This window comes from Erinaceus europaeus, chromosome 3 (assembly GCF_950295315.1).
Source record: "Erinaceus europaeus chromosome 3, mEriEur2.1, whole genome shotgun sequence".
Classification (NCBI taxonomy): domain Eukaryota; kingdom Metazoa; phylum Chordata; class Mammalia; order Eulipotyphla; family Erinaceidae; genus Erinaceus; species Erinaceus europaeus.
The window spans coordinates 63,094,497-63,110,954 of record NC_080164.1 but is presented as its reverse complement, the minus strand read 5'-3'; the positions used below and the strand labels follow the sequence as shown (position 1 = coordinate 63,110,954).

Below are 16,458 nucleotides of genomic sequence, written 5' to 3'. Positions count from 1 at the left end.
GCTGCCACAAAGGTCCTCTGCATTCTCATTCATTGTTTCTCTCCTCTTTCTCCCTCTCCCTCTCCCTCTCCCTCTCTCCCCTCCCCTCCCCTCCCCTCCCCTCTCCTCCCCTCTCCTCTCTTCTTTCCTCTCTCCCCCTTCTCTCTCTCCCTTTTCTCCCCCAACCCAGGTGGAACCCTTATCTCTGATGGAATAAATAAGTCAGAGAGAGAATGTAAAATGGAGTGGGATGGAATTGGGAAACACTGTCTAGGCCCTAAGAGCTCTCCCCTGGGCCAGCCCTGGAGAAATGCTTCAAAGTTTCAGAGTTGATAAGAAGTCTCAAAAACCTGGGGGCAGGGAGGAGGGACACTGCACACTCGTGGCAAGTCTCATCCCCTCCTAGGGATCTTTCTCACAGGCATAATAATCCAGCAATTTTGTGAAGAGTCCCTCATTCACCAAAATTATTGGAATTTGTATATAAATGTTATATATATATAACATTTATATAAAAATTATATATACATGTTATATATAACATGTTATACATGATATATATATATATAGCACTTGTATAGCATGATATATATATATCACTGCTCAGCTCTGCTTTATGATGGTGTGGGAGACTGAACTTAGGGCTATGGAGCTTCAGGCATGAGAGTATCTTTGCATAACCTTTATACTATCTACCCTCACCCGAATTTGTATTACTCTGGAAAAAAAAAAAGAACATGGGGGGCCAGGCGGAAGCACAATGGGTTAAGTGCACATGGCACAAAGCACAAGGACTGGCATAAGGATCCGGGTTCGAGCCCCCGGCTCCCCACCTGCAGGGCAGTCACAAGCAGTGAAGCAGGTCTGCAGGTGTCCATTTCTCTCTGTCCTCTACAACATCAATAACAACAATAATAACTACAACAATAAAACAAGGGCAACAAAAGGGGAAAAAATAAAATAAAATAAATGGAGAGAGGAGGGGAAGACAGAGGGGGAGTGAAAGATAAACACCTGCAGACCTGCTTCACCGCCTGTGAAGCGATTGCCCAGCTGGTGGGGAGCAGGTAGCTCGAACCGGGTTCCTTACTGAATTTTTATTTTGATAGGACAGAACAAAATTGAGTGGGATGGGGAAAACAGACAACTGCAGCACTGCTTCACCACTTGTGAAGCATCACCCTGTAGATAGGGAGAGGGGGTTGAACCCGGGTCCTTGCTCATGGTAGCAATGTGTGCTCATCTGGGTGTGCCACTCACTGGTCTCAACCTGTATTTCTTAAAAGACACCTACCAGGAGCAGGGTGGAAGATAGGGAGTCACTGAAGATGTTGGCAGTCCCTTAGCAGTTTCTGGTCCAGCCTGACCCAATAGAGAGAATTGTGGGGGGCTAGGCAGTGGTGCACCTGGTTAAGCACACACATTACAGTGTGCAAGAACCCCTGCTCCCCACCTGCAGGGGGAAAGCTTCACAAGTGGTGGAGCAAGGCTGATGTCTCCCTGTCTTTCTCCCTATCTCCCCCTCCCATCTCAATTTCTTTTTTATTAATATTATTTATTGGCTAGAGACAGAGAAATAAAATAAAAAAGAGAAGTGTGCTGGATAGGCAGAGGAATGGGCCTGAAGTTCTTCCCTTTGGTAGAAGACAGCACAGAAACAAGCACTCCTTCCGCATCTGAAGAGATCAGCCCCAGCAAGAAGGGTATGGACTCTTACTCAGTGCCGCTGTGTTCCCTATTAAAGTATGTTCCCTTGTGGTTCAGGAGTTGGTGCAGTGGATAAAGCATTGAACTCTCAAGTGTGAGGTCCTGAGTTCAATCTCTGGCAGCTCAGGTACCAGAGTGATGTCTGGTTTTCTTTCTCATGAATAAATAAATAAAATCTTTAAAAACAAAAAAAGACTAAAAGAAAAAAATTTTAAAAACTTTAAAACATGTTCTCAAGTCCAATCCTCTCTATAGAGTGGGTAATATTTTTTACATAATTTGGAAAGCATATTCCTGGGAGGAATTTTTATTTTGTCGTTTTGGGAGCCAGTTCTTGCCATCACTTACTTTCTTGCTTCCATCCTAACATTCAGTATCTCTGTTTGCCAATGAGTAGTAACAGGAAGTTCTGGTAGACCCAGGATTTACCAAAGACAGAATCACCACCCCCCAAGGACTGAAACAGCTCTGTGTAGCATATGGCTCATCAGCTAAGAACAAAGACACCAGAAGCATATTACCTGCTTTAAGGGCCAACAAGCTTTGAGCTTTGTACCTTGTCCCCTCTTCTGTAAAGTGGGAGTGGTAATAAGCTTCTTCCTCACAAAGACAATGAGGATAACTGAACTGATCCATAGAAGGTGCTTCTTAGGAGTTATATTACCCTCCAACAAAATCTATAAGCTCCATTGACACCTCCCTGAAATAGGAGTCTGCAGGCAATAATTTCTCACTCAAGTCATCTCAGCTTGTTTCTTGCATCATGCTCACTTGTGGGTACCCTGCCAGCTATCAAGCATCCACCTAAGGGTAAGGACCCTTTCTAATACTTTGCTAGAGGACACTCAGACAGTTGGCAAAAGCACATTTCTCAAAATGATTTTATTTCTAAGCATTTACATATGTACATTCATAAGAGTAATGTGGCATCTTTTATGTACATGCATTAGGTGGCTGTTTAAAACCGAAAAGGTCTTTGGTAAAGGTCACCATGAGGCAAAACAAAAAACAAACAAAAACTGGAATCAAGGACAGAGCATCAGGGTGCCGGTTCCCGAGCTGTGAGGGAGAGAAAAGTGCTCTCCAGCAATTACTATGTATGTCGCCTCGCCACAAGTCCACGGCCCTGAAGCACTGATGGAGGCGTGCTGCTCACTGAAGAAATGAGGTGACCTCAGCTGCTGACTTCTCCCGAGCTCAATCCTCCTGCCTCACAAGAACATCAGAAAGATCCTCGGTTCCTTCCAGCTTCAGATTCTGAAGGTCAAACACACACAAACGTTGGTAAACTTTGAATATGAGTCATAATATGATTGTTTTTCTTTTGGTCAGCACAGGAGCTTTACTGCTCTGGGCTGACTTTTCCAGGTAGAAAGAGCAAAAGGGAAAGACACCACAGCACTGAAGCTCCCCAGTGCAGTGAAGGCTGGGTCAGCATGTGCGGGCAGACTGGTGCCTTCCCAGGTGAGCTATCTTCTCAGCCTCAATCAAGTAAATTGTAATCAAGGTAACAGGGTGGTGACTACAAATGAGGTCTGTCCCATGAATAAAAGTAAAATTAAGTCACAGCAAATATGATCTGCATAATAAACCTGGTTCCAATTCCTTGCCAATTACAGACCAAAAAAAAGTCCAAAAGCAGTTATTTTTGTCTCTGGTTCCTACAACAGTCTTCCTGTATAAACAGTCCCAGAGCTAAGCTGTTTGCCCTAAAAAGAGCTAAGGCAGCATATAGGGCAGCCACACATTTTTAAATTTTATTTTTTTTTAATTATTTTAAGTTTTATTTTTACCAGAGCACTGCTCAGCTCTGGCTTATGATGATGCTACAGACTGAACCTGAGCCTTTGGTGCCTCAGGTATGAAAAGCTTTTTCCATAACCATTATGCTATCTCCCTAGCCCACCCACTTAAAAATATTTGTTCCCCCCTTTTATTGGGGAGATGGATGATTTATAGTAAATACAGTTGTTGGCACATGGGTAAAATCACTCAATTTTCTGCTAAACACTCTCACCCCCAGCCTATTCCCTCTCCATCATGCACCAGGACCTGAGGGCTCCCCACCATGCCCAGTCCTTTACTTTGGTGCGATTCATCAGACCCAGTCCAAGTTCTGCATTCTGTTTCCCCTTTTTATTCTTAGTTCTCAACTTCTGCACGAGTGGGTACATTCCATACACATCCTTCTCCTTCTGACTCATCTCACTTAACATGATTCCTTCAAGCTCCATCCAAGATGAGGTAAAGGTGAATCTATCGCACTTAACAGCGGAGAAGTATTTTTTTTATTAAACCTGCTGACTCATGCCTTTAAAAAAATTTTTTTTAATATTTACTTATCCCCTTTTCTTGTCCTTGTTGTTTTATTGTTGTAGTTATTACTGATGCCGTCGTTGTTGAATAGGACAGAGAGAAATGGAGAGAGGAGGGGAAGACAGAGGGGGGGAGAGAAAGACACCTGCAGACCTGCTTCACCGCCTGTGAAGCGACTCCCCTGCAGCTGGGAGAACTGGGTGCTCAAACCGGGATTCTTATGCTGGTCCTTGCACTTTGCACCACGTGCGTTTAACCCACTGCTCTACCACCCAATTCCCATCTCCCTAATTTTCATATGTTGAGAGCTCACATGTCCTTTAAAGAAAGACTTCATACCAGCTAAATGAAAAAGGCTGGCACTGCTTCTGGGGGAAGCAGAGTGGTGGAGTATGGCAGACCTAAATGAAGCCACAGACTCACTGGTGCTTCTTTGCAGTGTTTACATGAATGGAATGTTGGGACTCTTAGGCATGAGTTCCTGAGTTCCCCAGCATCAAATATGCCAGAATGATGCTTTAGTTTTGTCTCTTTACCTCCCCCCCCAAAAAAAGCAAATAAATTATTATAAAAAGAGATACTCCCATGCTTACCAGAGATACTTACCTTTTCATTAGCTAAATGGAGGAGACAGGCAAAGGCCAGAGGTATAGAAAGGTTCTGGGCCATGAGGGAAGGCAGGCTGTGAAACAAAGAAGTAAATATTAGCTAGGTCACTACAGTTCAAAGAACAGACTTACATCGAGTCTGAATATATATCTAATGAGATTATTTCAGCTTTATTTTACAAGTTGAGTTGTCCAGTTTCTTATTTGGAAATGAATTAACTCCTCTTCCATTCTAGCCACTGATGCAGAAAAATGCCTTATTCAAACTGCCTTATAGTAACTCATTTATATTGTGATCCAGGAGGTGGCACAGTGGATAAAGCATTGGACCCTTAAAGCATGAGGTCCCAAGTCCAAACCCAGGCATCACATGTAACAGAGTTATGTCTGGTTCTTTCTCTCCCCTCCTGCTATCTTACAAAGAAAAAAAAAAAAGTAACTCATTTATCAAAGAAAACCAGCTATAAGTGCTGTAAAACAGCAGGTGGTCTCTGGTACTGCCAGCTCAGGCTGAAGCCCTGTCAGCTGGGGCTAAGCACAGGATGCCCCTAAGCTCACTGCACATACCTCTTTTTCAGGTCCTTTGTCAGCCCACTGAGCATCTTCTCATCAGACATCTTCTCTGGGTCCCCTTCTTTTCCAGTCTCACTGTGGTTTATCTAGCAGAAGAAGGACATTTACAAACCAGATGTTTAGGGCCAGTTCACTTTTTAGAAAACAACATAAACTTACAGAGCTGCACCTCCAAAAAGAATAACCTACATCTGAATAAAACAATTTCTTGTTTACATTGATTTAATTTTTTTATTTGCAAAGCTGGAGCCTTGAGCAACACCACTGTGTCAATTTTTTTTTCTTTATTTTTTTTTACCAGAACACTGCTCAGCTCTGGTTTATGGTGGTGCTGGGGATTACACTTGAGATCTGAAAGCATCAAGCATAAAAGTCATTTGGATAACAATGATCCCTAGTCCTATTTTTTATTCACTTATTTATTTATAAAATGGACACACTGACAAGGCCATAGTATAAGAGGGGTACAATTCCCACTACCAGAGCTTCATATCCCATTCCCTCCCCTGATAACTTCCCTATTCTTTACCCCTCTGGGAGTATGGACACAGGGTTATTATGGGGTACAAAAGAGGGAAGGTCTGGCTTCTGTAATTGCTTCCCCGTAAAACGTGGGCATTGACAGGTCGATCCATACACTCATCCTGTCTCTTCCTATTTTATCATTTATTTATTTATTCTATTATTTATTTATTCCCTTTTGTTGCCCTTGTTGTTTTTTATTGTTGTTGTAGTTAGTGTTATTGATGTCGTCATTGTTACGACAGAGAGAAATGGATAGAGGAGGGAAAGACGAGGAGAGAAAGACAGACACTTGTAGAACTGCTTCACCGCTTGTGAAGCGACTCCCCTGCAGGTGGGGAACCAGGGGCTCGAACCAGGATCCTTATGCTGGTCCTTGCGCTTTGCGCCACCTGCGCTTAACCTGCTGCGCTACAGCCCGACTCTCCCCCTATTTTATTTTTAGAAGATCCTATGGAGCTCCAGGGGCAGCAGCCAGGCAGTGCAGCTTGGCAGAGGTTCTAGGTCAGCCAGGAGGCTGCAATCTGGGTCATCGTGACGTGCAAGAGGAAAGTGAGCTCAGCCATGGGGGCAGCCAAGGAGGAGCCACAGAGGTCAGCCACGGCTGCAAAAGTGGAAATGAAGCCCAAAACAGCAGCTTCTGAGAGGAAAGCTCCAGGCAAGAAAGTGTCAGCCAAAGGAAAAAGGAGGGCAATGGGGAAGCCAGTGGGAGTGGCCACCCAGGCAAGTAAAGAAGACATCCCCGTGGAGACTCCCACCTCATCCAATTGTTTCTAGAGCTATTAAAAGACGTGCAATTACAGTTGATAAAAAAAACTAGCTAAATAAATAAATAAATAATCGTCTGCATTGTGCAAGCAGGGAGATGGGAACCACTGGCAGGACACGGTATGATACTAATCAGACCTTTCCTAGCGAATCAGAGACTGGATTCTTCAAGTTTGTGGCCTCTCCATTCTCCACAGGGGTATCATATATATATATATATATGATACACACATAATTTCTTTTGGGGGGGATTAATGGCTTACAGTCAACAGTAAAATACAATAGTTTGTACATGTGTGACATTTCCAAGCTTTCCACATAACAATTTAGCCCCCACTAGGTCCTCCTCCACCATCATGTTCTAGGACCTAAACCCCCTACCCCCAATCCCAGTCTTACACTTTGGTGCAATACACCAACTCTGGTCCAAATTCTGCTTTGCATTTTCCCTTCTGTTCTTATTTTTCTTTTTTTTCTCTTTTTCTTTTTTGGTCTTATTTTTCAACTTTTGTCCATGAGTGAGATCATCCTATATTTTTCCTTCTCTTTCTGTCTGATCTCATTTAACATGATTTGTTCAAGCTCCAAGGGGTATCTTCTTATCTTCCAACCGCTTTCTTACTTAGAATACATTTTTCAGGTCAGAATTATTAGACCAAAGACTTAGACATTTTTTTTTTTTCCTCCTCCAGGGTTATTGCTGGGCTCAGTGCCTGCACTGTGAATCCACCGCTCCTGGAGGCCATTTTCCCCCCCTTTTGTTGCCCTTGTTGTAGCTTCATTGTGGTTATTATTATTACCCTTGTTGACACAATTCGTTGTTGGATAGGACAGAGAGAAATGGAGAGAGGAGGGGAAGACTGAGAAGGGGAGAGAAAGATAGACACCTGCAGACCTGCTTCACCGCCTGTGAAGCGACTCCCCTGCAGGTGGGGAGCCGGGGGCTTGAACCGGGATCCTTACGCCGGTTCCTGCGCTTTGCGCCACATGTGCTTAACCCACTGCGCCAACGCCCGACCCCCGACTTAGACATTTTAAAAAATATTTATTTATTCCCCTTTGTTGCCCTTGTTTTATTGTTGTAGTTATTGTTGTTGTTATTGATGTCGTCGTTGTTGGATAGGGCAGAGAGAAATGGAGAGAGATGGGGAAGACAGAGGGGGAGAGAAAGACACCTGCAGACCTGCTTCACCGCTTGTGAAGTGACTCCCCTGCAGGTGGGGAGCTGGGGATTGAACTGGGATCCTTTCACTGGTCCTTGCGCTTTGTGCCATGTGCGCTTAACCCGCTGCACTACCGCCTGACTCCCTAAAGACTTAAACATTTTATGGCACCTGAGATATCAGAATACGCTTTCTGAAAGGACTTAAATTGTGACAGCAAAAAAAAAAAAAAAACTGCGGGAGTAGGGCAGTAGCACAGTGGGTTAAGTGCATGTGGCGAAGCGCAAGGACCCCTGTAAGGATCCCAGTTTGAGCACACCCCGCCCCCCCACCTGCTGGGGAGTTGCTTCACACGTGGTGAAGCAGGTCTACAGGTATCTATCTTTCTCTCCCCCTCTGTCTTCCCCTCCTCTCTCCACTTCTCTCTGTCCTATCTAACAACGACGACATCAATAACAACAACAATAGTAACTACAGCAACAATAAAAAAACAAAGGCAACAAAAGGGAAAATAAATTTTTAAAAATGCAAAAAAAATTATGACAGCAGTGAAAAATACCCCAAGTTTTTCTCAAATCTGCACTAAAAATATTGTTTAATTGTTCTTAGGGGAAATAGCATAATGGTTATGCAAAGAAACTCTTGTGCCTGAGGCTCCAAAGTCCCAGGCTCAATCCCCCACACCACACCACCATAAACCAGAGCTGAGCAGTGCTCTGGTAAAAAGAAAGAAAAAAACAAAGAGAGAGAATTAAAAAAAAAAAAAGACTTTCATTCCTAAGAGTCTAAAGTTCCAGGTTCAGTCCCCTGCACCAATATAAGCCAGAGCTGATCAGTGCTCTGATCTCTGTCATTAAAATAAATAAAAATATATTTTAATAAACACTGTTTGAATATTTTATGTTAAAGCAGCATAAAGATGCTTTTGTGAGCCACAGAAATTTGTGCCATGGATAAAACATTGGATCTTGAAGCATGAGGCCCTGAATTTGATCCTCAGTATCACATGTGCCAGTGTAATGCTCTTGTTTTCTCTCACCATCCTAAATAAATAAATTTAAGCATGCTTTCTCTTATTTCTTTTATTTCCAGCAAGGCTGAATTAACATTCCATATACTAGTTCATATCTGTGTGACTCTTATTGTGGTCTTATATTTGATTCACTACTCTTTCAAAAGCTAATATTTTCCTTTTATTTCTGCCTGATCACTATCTGTATCAGTGTGAATGTGGAAACAGACATCAGCCACTCCCTTCTACAACATAGATAACACAGAATAAGTAGAGCACACTACCTCTGTGTCTGTTTGCTTAGAGAATTCTGTCAGCAAATTCCACATATTCTGCTTCAATTTTTTCATGTCCATCTTTTTGGCAGTCTTGGCATAGTGAATTTCAATTTTGTTTACCTGAAATAGGTATATGACAAAGTGAAAATAAGCAAAAGAAAGAAGCATTTACCATGAACTCATTGTTGATGGGCTACTGGTTAGAGAGGTAGCTCAGGGGTAGAACTTGTGAAATCCCCAGCACTGCATTTGCCAGAGTAATACTCTGGTTCTCCCAAACAAATGCTTGAAAAATAGTAGGAGAGATAGGCTGGTGATGGTGGGAGTTGTGGACCTGATAGAACACAACATGTATGAAGACCCAGGCTCAAGTCCCTGCTCCCAACCTGCAGGGAAGCTTCACAAGCAGTAAAACAGGGCTGCAGGTGTCTTTCATTTTTCTCTCTCTTCGTTATCTCCCCCTTTTCTCTTAATTTCTCTCCATGTCTATCAAAAAAATGGAGAAGATGGCCACTGTAATTGATAGATCTGTCATTCAGGCACTGAGTCCCAGCAATAACCTTAATGGCGGTAAAGTAACAAATAAGTAAATAAAATCTAAATTAATTAGCTAAGGAGTTTTCTTTGGGAATATTGAAGTCTTTCATTTAAATCTAATTTCTTTTGATTAAGAATAACCTCTATTACATGGCGCAAACTGCAAGGACTGGTGTAAGGATCCGGGTTCGAGCCCCCAGCTCACCACCTGCAAGGCAGTCGCTTCACAGGTGGTGAAGCAGGTCTGCAGGTGTCTCTCTTTCTCTCCCCCACTCTCTCTTCCCCATCTCTCTCCATTTCTCTCTGTCCTGTCTAACAGCGACAACAATAATAACTACAACAACAGTGAAAAACAACAAGGGCAACTAGAGGGAAAATAAATATTAAAAAAGAATAATCTATAGTATAAAGGGAATAATCCACCAAGACTAAGTGGAATTCATTCCTGAGAAGCAGAGATGGTTCAACATTGGCAAATTAAACAATGTAATATATCAATATTTTTTTTCAATAGAAAAAAAAAGATTTAATATCCATTTATGATAAAGATCCTGAAGAAATTGGAAATAAGACAATTCCTCAATATAATGAAGGGTATAGACGACAAACCCAAAGTTAACATTATATTAAATGAGGAAAAACAGAAAGCTTTCCCTCTAAAATCAGAAATGAGACAAGGATGTCCACTATTACCATTATTATTCAACATAGTCCTAGAAACCGTCACCAATGTGATCAGGAAAGAAAGAGAAATCAAAGGAATTAATATTGGAAAGGAGAAAGTTAAGCTATTAATAATGGCAGATGGCATATTATTAATATACTCAGAGAACCCCAAAGACACCAAAAAACTACTTGAAACCAGCAATAAAGTTAGCAAAGTAGGATAGAAAATCAATACACATAAATCTGTGACATTTCTACACAGAAAAGATGAGTCAGAGGGAAAGAAACGGAAGGAATCAATCCCATTCACAATTTAACCCAAAAAAAACTCAACTACCTAGGATGGAATTCAACAAAGGAGGTAAATGACCTTTACAATGAAAACTACAGGACACTGTTATAAGAAATAGAAGGCAACAAAAAGAAATGAAGAATGTACTTTGTTCATGGATCAGAAAAGTAATTATCATTAAAATGACTGTCCTACCAAAAGCAATCTATAGATTCAACATAATCCCTGCCAAAACTCCAATGCTGTATTTCCAGGAAACTGAATAACTTATCCAAAGATTCATATGAAGTCACACACACACACACAAAAATCACAAATAGGCAAAGCACTTATGAAAGAAAAGAAGATAAATGGAAGCATCATGCTCAACTGCAGTTTATATTACAAATAAAAAGTGATTAAAACAGTGTGGTACTAGAACAAACATGGGCACTCAGTCCAAAAATAAAGCTACACATATATGGGGACCTAATACATAACAAAGGGGTCAAAACTGTTTAATGAGGAACAAAGTCCTCTTCAAGAAATACTGCTAGGAAAATAAAACAATCAATCACACGTAGAAAATGAAACTGGGGAGTCAGGCGGTAGCACAGAGGGTTAAGTGCACGTGGCGCCAAGCGCCAGGACTGGCTTAAGGATCCTGGTTTGAGCCCCCAGCTCCCCACCTGCAGGGGAGGCGTTTCACAGTCAGTGAAGCAGGTCTGCAGGTGTCTATCTTTCTCTCCCCCTCTCTGTCTTCCCCTCCTCTCTCCATTTCTCTCTGTCCTATCTAACAACAACAACATCAATAATAACTACAACAATAAAGAACAAGGGCAACAAAAGGGGGAAATAAATATTTAAAAAAAAAAACTTAAAAAGAAAAATGAAACTGGTGTGGTCCAGGAGGTGGCACAGTGGGTAGGGCGTTAGACTCTCAAGAATGAAGTCCCAAGTTCGGTCCCTGGCACTACATGTACCAGAGTGATGTCTGCCTCTTTCTCTCTCCTCCTTTCTCATTAATAAATAAATGGAATCTTTTAAAAAAAGAGAGAGAGAGAGAAAGAAATGGGGGCAAAAAAAAACAAACTACAGGGTTGGGTGTGGTGGTTGAGTGCACATTACAATGCACAAGGACCCAGGTTCAAGCCCCCAGTGTCCATCTCTAGAAGGGAAGCTTTACAAGTGATGAAGCATTGCTGCAGGTCTCTCTCTCTCCCTCTCTATTTCCCCTTCCTCTCAATTTCTGACTGTCTCTAGCCAAAAAATAAATAAAGATAAAAATTTTAAAAAGAAAGAAAAACGAATCTAGACCACCACTTAACACCATACAACAAAATTAACTCGAAACAGATCAAGGACCTGGATATTGGATCTAAATTTATAAAATACATAGAAAATACTGGTGAAACACTTCAGACATTTAACATCAAAGATGTATTTGGAGAGGGTTGGGTAGATATCATAATGGTTATACAGGGAGTTCTCATGCCTGAGGCTCCAAAGTCCCAGGTTCAAGCCAGAGCTCAGTAGTGCTCTGGTTTAAAAAAAAAAAAAAAAAAAAGTGTATGTGGAAACACAAAGTCATGGACAATTGAAAATAAAATTAAATTAAATAAATGAGACTACATTAAAAAATAATAAAATAAATAAAGAGCTCTACACAGGAAAAGCAAACTACAGTCCTGGAACCTCCTATCTCCAGAGCCCTATCCCACTAGGGAAAAACAGAAACAGGATAGGGTTATGGATTGACTTGCCAACAACCATGCCCAGCAGAGAAGCAATTACAGAAGCCAGAACTCCCACTTTCTGAACCCCAAAAAGAATTTTGGTCCATACTCCCAGAGGGGGAGAAATGTTAGGGAAGATCACTAGAGGGCTTGGACACCCAACTCCATCAGGACCCAGAGAGAGGAGAAAAAAGAAAAGATATTTGGAAATAGTAAAGATGTAGGTGTGACTTGGAAAGGAAAAGAAAGCAGGATCAAAGCTAAGGGAGTTGGGCAGTAGCGCAGAGGGCTAAGCGCAGGTGACGCAAAGCACAAGGACCTGCATAAAGATACCAGTTTGAGCACCAGCTCCCCGCCTGCAGAGGATTCGCTTCACAAGCAGTGAAGCAGGTCTGCAGGTGTCTTTCTCTCCCTGTCTTCCCCTCCTCTCTCCATTTCTCTCTGTCCTATCCAACAACGATAACAAGTCCCAGGTTCAGTCCCCTGAACCACCATAACCCAGAGCTGAGCAGTGTTATGGTTAAAAAAGAAAAAAAGCTGTCAATCTGTCTCTAAGACTTTGAGAGAACTATGGTGGTTATTACTGGGCAGGTGGAGGTAGTAACAGAACTTTGATTGTGGGTGTGGTATAGAACTATATACCACTGTTACCGTATAATCTTGTAAATCACTAATAAAAATAAAATAGGGGGCCGGGCAGTAGCACATTGGGTTAAGCGCACATGGTGCAAAGCACAAGGACTGGAGTAAGGATCCCAGTTCGAGCCCCCGGTTCCTCACATGCAGAGGAGGCCACATCACAGGCAGTGATGCAGGTCTGTAGGTATCTATCTCTCTCCTCCTCTCTGTCTTCCTCTCTTCTCTCCATTTTACTCTGTCCTATCCAACAACAACGACAGCAATAACAATAATAATAACAGCAACGATGAACAACAAGGGCAACAAAGGGGGAAAAAAGTAGCCTCCAGAAGGAGTGGATCCATAGTGCAGGCACCAAGCCCCAGAGATAACCCTGGAGGCAAAAAAATAAAATAAAATAAATAATAAAGGGGGGGGCAGCAGCAAGTGGCTTGCCCAGTAAAGAACGCGTTACCACGCACAAAGGGCCTGAGTTTGAGCCACCGGACATCACATGGAGAAGCTGCAGGATGGTACACTTCATGGGCAGTGGATTAATATTTTGTCCTGCCTTCTCCCTCCCCCACCCCACCTCTCCCTTCTTCCCTCCCTGTTTCTCTCTCTCACATCAGAGTACTGTACAGCTCTGGGTTATGGCCATATGGAAGACTTTCAGAGTCTCAGGCATGAAAGGCTTTTGCATAACCAACCATTATGCTATTTCCTGTTTTTTTTCATTATGCTATTTCCTAAAGAAAGAAAGAAAAAACAGCATGGCCACCAGGAGTGGTGGAGTCATGTAGATACCAAGCCCCAGTGATAACCCTGTCAGGGTGGGGGAAGAGAATCTGCAGTAAGGCTAACCTACACTACCAATGGAAAACAGCTAAGTGAGTCATATATATGAAACCAGCAAGTCTCTCGCTGGTATGGAGCAGGTAGATGCTTAGTGAATAATGCACGATGAAGTAAATCTGGCCAAGACTGTCTGTGAACCAGTCAGCCTTACCCAATTAGCACAGAAATCATGTTTTCTGCTTCTAGCCTCAATTCACATAGTCTAATCCTGTGACCAGTTTCAAGCAGTTTATCATGGATACTATATCATGATCTTTGGCTAGTTTCACGCCAACCTAATTTGCATCAACCTACTTAAGAACAAGTCACTCTTTTCTTTTGGTACAAAATGGGTAGGACTGGAGGTGAATATACTTAGCAAAGTAAATAAAGAGATGAAAGACAACTACTAGATGGTTTCATTCATATGTGGCATCCAGAAAAATGGAAATATCTGAACTTGCAAAAAAAAAAAAAGTTTCCTGTGAAAACCATGGTAGCTATCTGTTGTCTGGGAGGTGAGAGGGTGGGGACACAAAACCTTGGTGGTGGGTACAATGTGGAACTATACCCTGTAATCTTACAATCTTGTAACCCACTGTTAATTGCAAATAAAAAACGGAGAGAAAGAGAAAAAAGAGAGAGAGAGAGAGCATCAGTCATTCAGGGAGCAACAGGTTAAAATTAAAAAGAAAAAACATGAAGCTCAGCCTGACATGACTGTCACATAGGAGGCAAATTATGTAGATCTCAAGCGAACAATATAAAATGTAATTCTTAGTTTCATCTTTACCTTCTGAGGCTCAGTTACCAGATTTGACTCGCCATAAGTAGTGATGTCTAAGCCTCGGCCTTCAGGTGCATCACCATTCTCTTGTATTGTTTCAGGTGGGTGGCAAGAATTAGGTGTATGGTCAAAGCTCCCAGCTGATCCCACAAATAAGTCACCTGATACTTCATCATCACTGTCAGCAGCCTGGACAAGGAAAAAACAAAACAAAACAAAAAAACTTTTCAGTTTTGGCAGATGCTGTCTGAGGAACTTAGTAATATCTTTGTAATGCTCTATTTTCACAGCAGAGCACCTGAGAGCTGATTATGAGTCAAGCATAAAATGAACGGCTACTGGTCTTCTCACTGTACTTAGCAGAAAGAGATCTGTTAACTAAGACCTGCAGAGCAAGAGATAAACACAGTTGCCAGTGTTCCCTTTGATCTCCAACTGATTTAACATTTAGTTTTACAAAGAGCATAACTAAAACACCAGAGACATGACCCAATGTCAATACAGAAGAAGCCAGAGTTGGCTTCAACTGCAGATATCTTATTTGGGAACTGGTTAAAAAAAAAAAAGTCATTCTCAGACTAAACATCATGCCTCTGAGGTGGAAACTGTTTGAGAAGCAGCGAGCAAGAGGTCAGTGATCAATTTTCACTAAAATTTAACAACATACTCTCTCCCAAATAAGAAAACAAAGTGAGGGGCCAAGTGGTGGACCCCAGTCCCCAACTGCAGCGGGGAAGCTTCATGAGCAGAGGAGCAGTGCTGCAGCTGTGTCTGTCTGTCTCTTTCCTCCCCACTCCCCTCTCAATTTCCATCTCTATCCAAAATAAATAAATAAAATATTAAAAGGAAAGTATTTAAACTACTCAGCAAACTGTTTTCCTTCTCCCTAAGTTTAGATACACAGATAAGGCTTAATATTTCCCACTTTCTATTACTTACATTGTTATCTCACAAGTAGAGTCCCAAGAATATTAAAGATTATTTAGCTTAAAATAAGATCTAAATAATGAGTAGCAGCTTATACAAAATTCACAATATGAGGACTAAAAGCAGAGCAAAAAGCCTGGTTTTCCTGCATTACCACCGCCCTCACTGGGTCATCTTATTTTCACATGTCTACATGTTGTCTCCCCAGTCAAAACATTAGCCCCTAAGAGCAGGAAGAACATTTCTTTTTCTTTGAAATCCCTGCATAAACAAGAGAAATGCTTTAGAGGGATTAAACACTCCACCCACATGTTGACTGGTTTACTGGCATTATATTCATTTGCTTCCTGCACACTGGGCTTAAATCATATAGTTAAGGCCAAGGCTTGGTTATTTCTACAACTTGGCTCATTTCTCTGATACTTGGGACAGGACAATCACCAACAAACCTCCACATGACTCAATTTCCTACAGTCTTCTGCTACATAGGAAAGGCTCAATGGGATAAAAGGAAAGAAAAACTCTTCCTAAAAAAGAAGACAGTTTTCTCTTTTTACCTGTAATCCAGGGCAAAAGTTGGAGGTGTCGTTTGGGTTGTTGTAATCATAGTCTTCAATTTCTTCATAATGTTCGGTCCCTGCTTTCTGATCTTGGGACATCCTATGTAACTAGAATGAATGAAAGTACAACTGCAAAAAAAGCAATTTCTAGAAAAGTAGCAACTAAACTAGGTTGAGGGAAATAGCCTTAGGTCTTACCAAACTTAATTCTGTGAAGTATATCTTACATAGCTAGTATAGGATTAAAGAGCCCTGAGAAGTCATCTAACCCAATCAATTTTCAATTGTATCACTCCTTTCTAGAATAAGCCATCATGGTAGGACTCAAAGTCTCTATCCCAAGTAAAACAGAACAGCTATCTTGCAATTAGGACATATATATATATTATTAGCGATTCAATATTGATTTACAAGATTACATGTCAACAGGGGTATCATTTCACACCATTCCCACCACCAGAGTTCTGAAGCGCAAGTCCTTTTACGGGAAACCACCACAGTTCTCACAAGGCTGTAGATATGGGTTAACCATCATCTCTACAACTATCTGTCTACATTTGTACATAACTGCCCCCTTTTTCTTCCAGGTTCAA

The 16,458-nt window shown here is 41.7% G+C and overlaps 1 protein-coding gene across 1 annotated transcript; it reads right to left on the bottom strand.

Annotated features, from left to right (window-relative positions):
- Positions 1-2,553: 2,553 nt before the first annotated feature.
- On the bottom strand, positions 2,554-15,993 carry LOC132537493 (condensin complex subunit 2-like). The gene is made up of 6 exons (XM_060187299.1): positions 15,863-15,993; positions 14,385-14,567; positions 8,933-9,046; positions 5,178-5,269; positions 4,609-4,684; positions 2,554-2,943 (listed from the first exon to the last, which is right to left on the bottom strand). Exons 1-6 carry the CDS (start codon positions 15,962-15,964, stop codon positions 2,884-2,886), a joined length of 627 nt encoding a protein of 208 aa, XP_060043282.1. The 5' UTR covers positions 15,965-15,993; the 3' UTR covers positions 2,554-2,883.
- Positions 15,994-16,458: the final 465 nt, after the last annotated feature.

What these genes read in the sequence shown, in the direction of transcription:
- LOC132537493 (XM_060187299.1), bottom strand. Translation starts at nt 15,964, where the DNA reads ATGTCCCAAGATCAGAAAGCAGGGACCGAACATTATGAAGAAATTGAA. An exon ending in ACAAAGGACCTGAAAAAGAG is followed by an intron (nt 4,685 to 5,177) that starts GTATGTGCAGTG and finishes TTTGTTTCACAG; the next exon opens with CCTGCCTTCCCTCATGGCCC. An exon ending in TCCATTTAGCTAATGAAAAG is followed by an intron (nt 2,944 to 4,608) that starts GTAAGTATCTCT and finishes TTTGACCTTCAG; the next exon opens with AATCTGAAGCTGGAAGGAAC.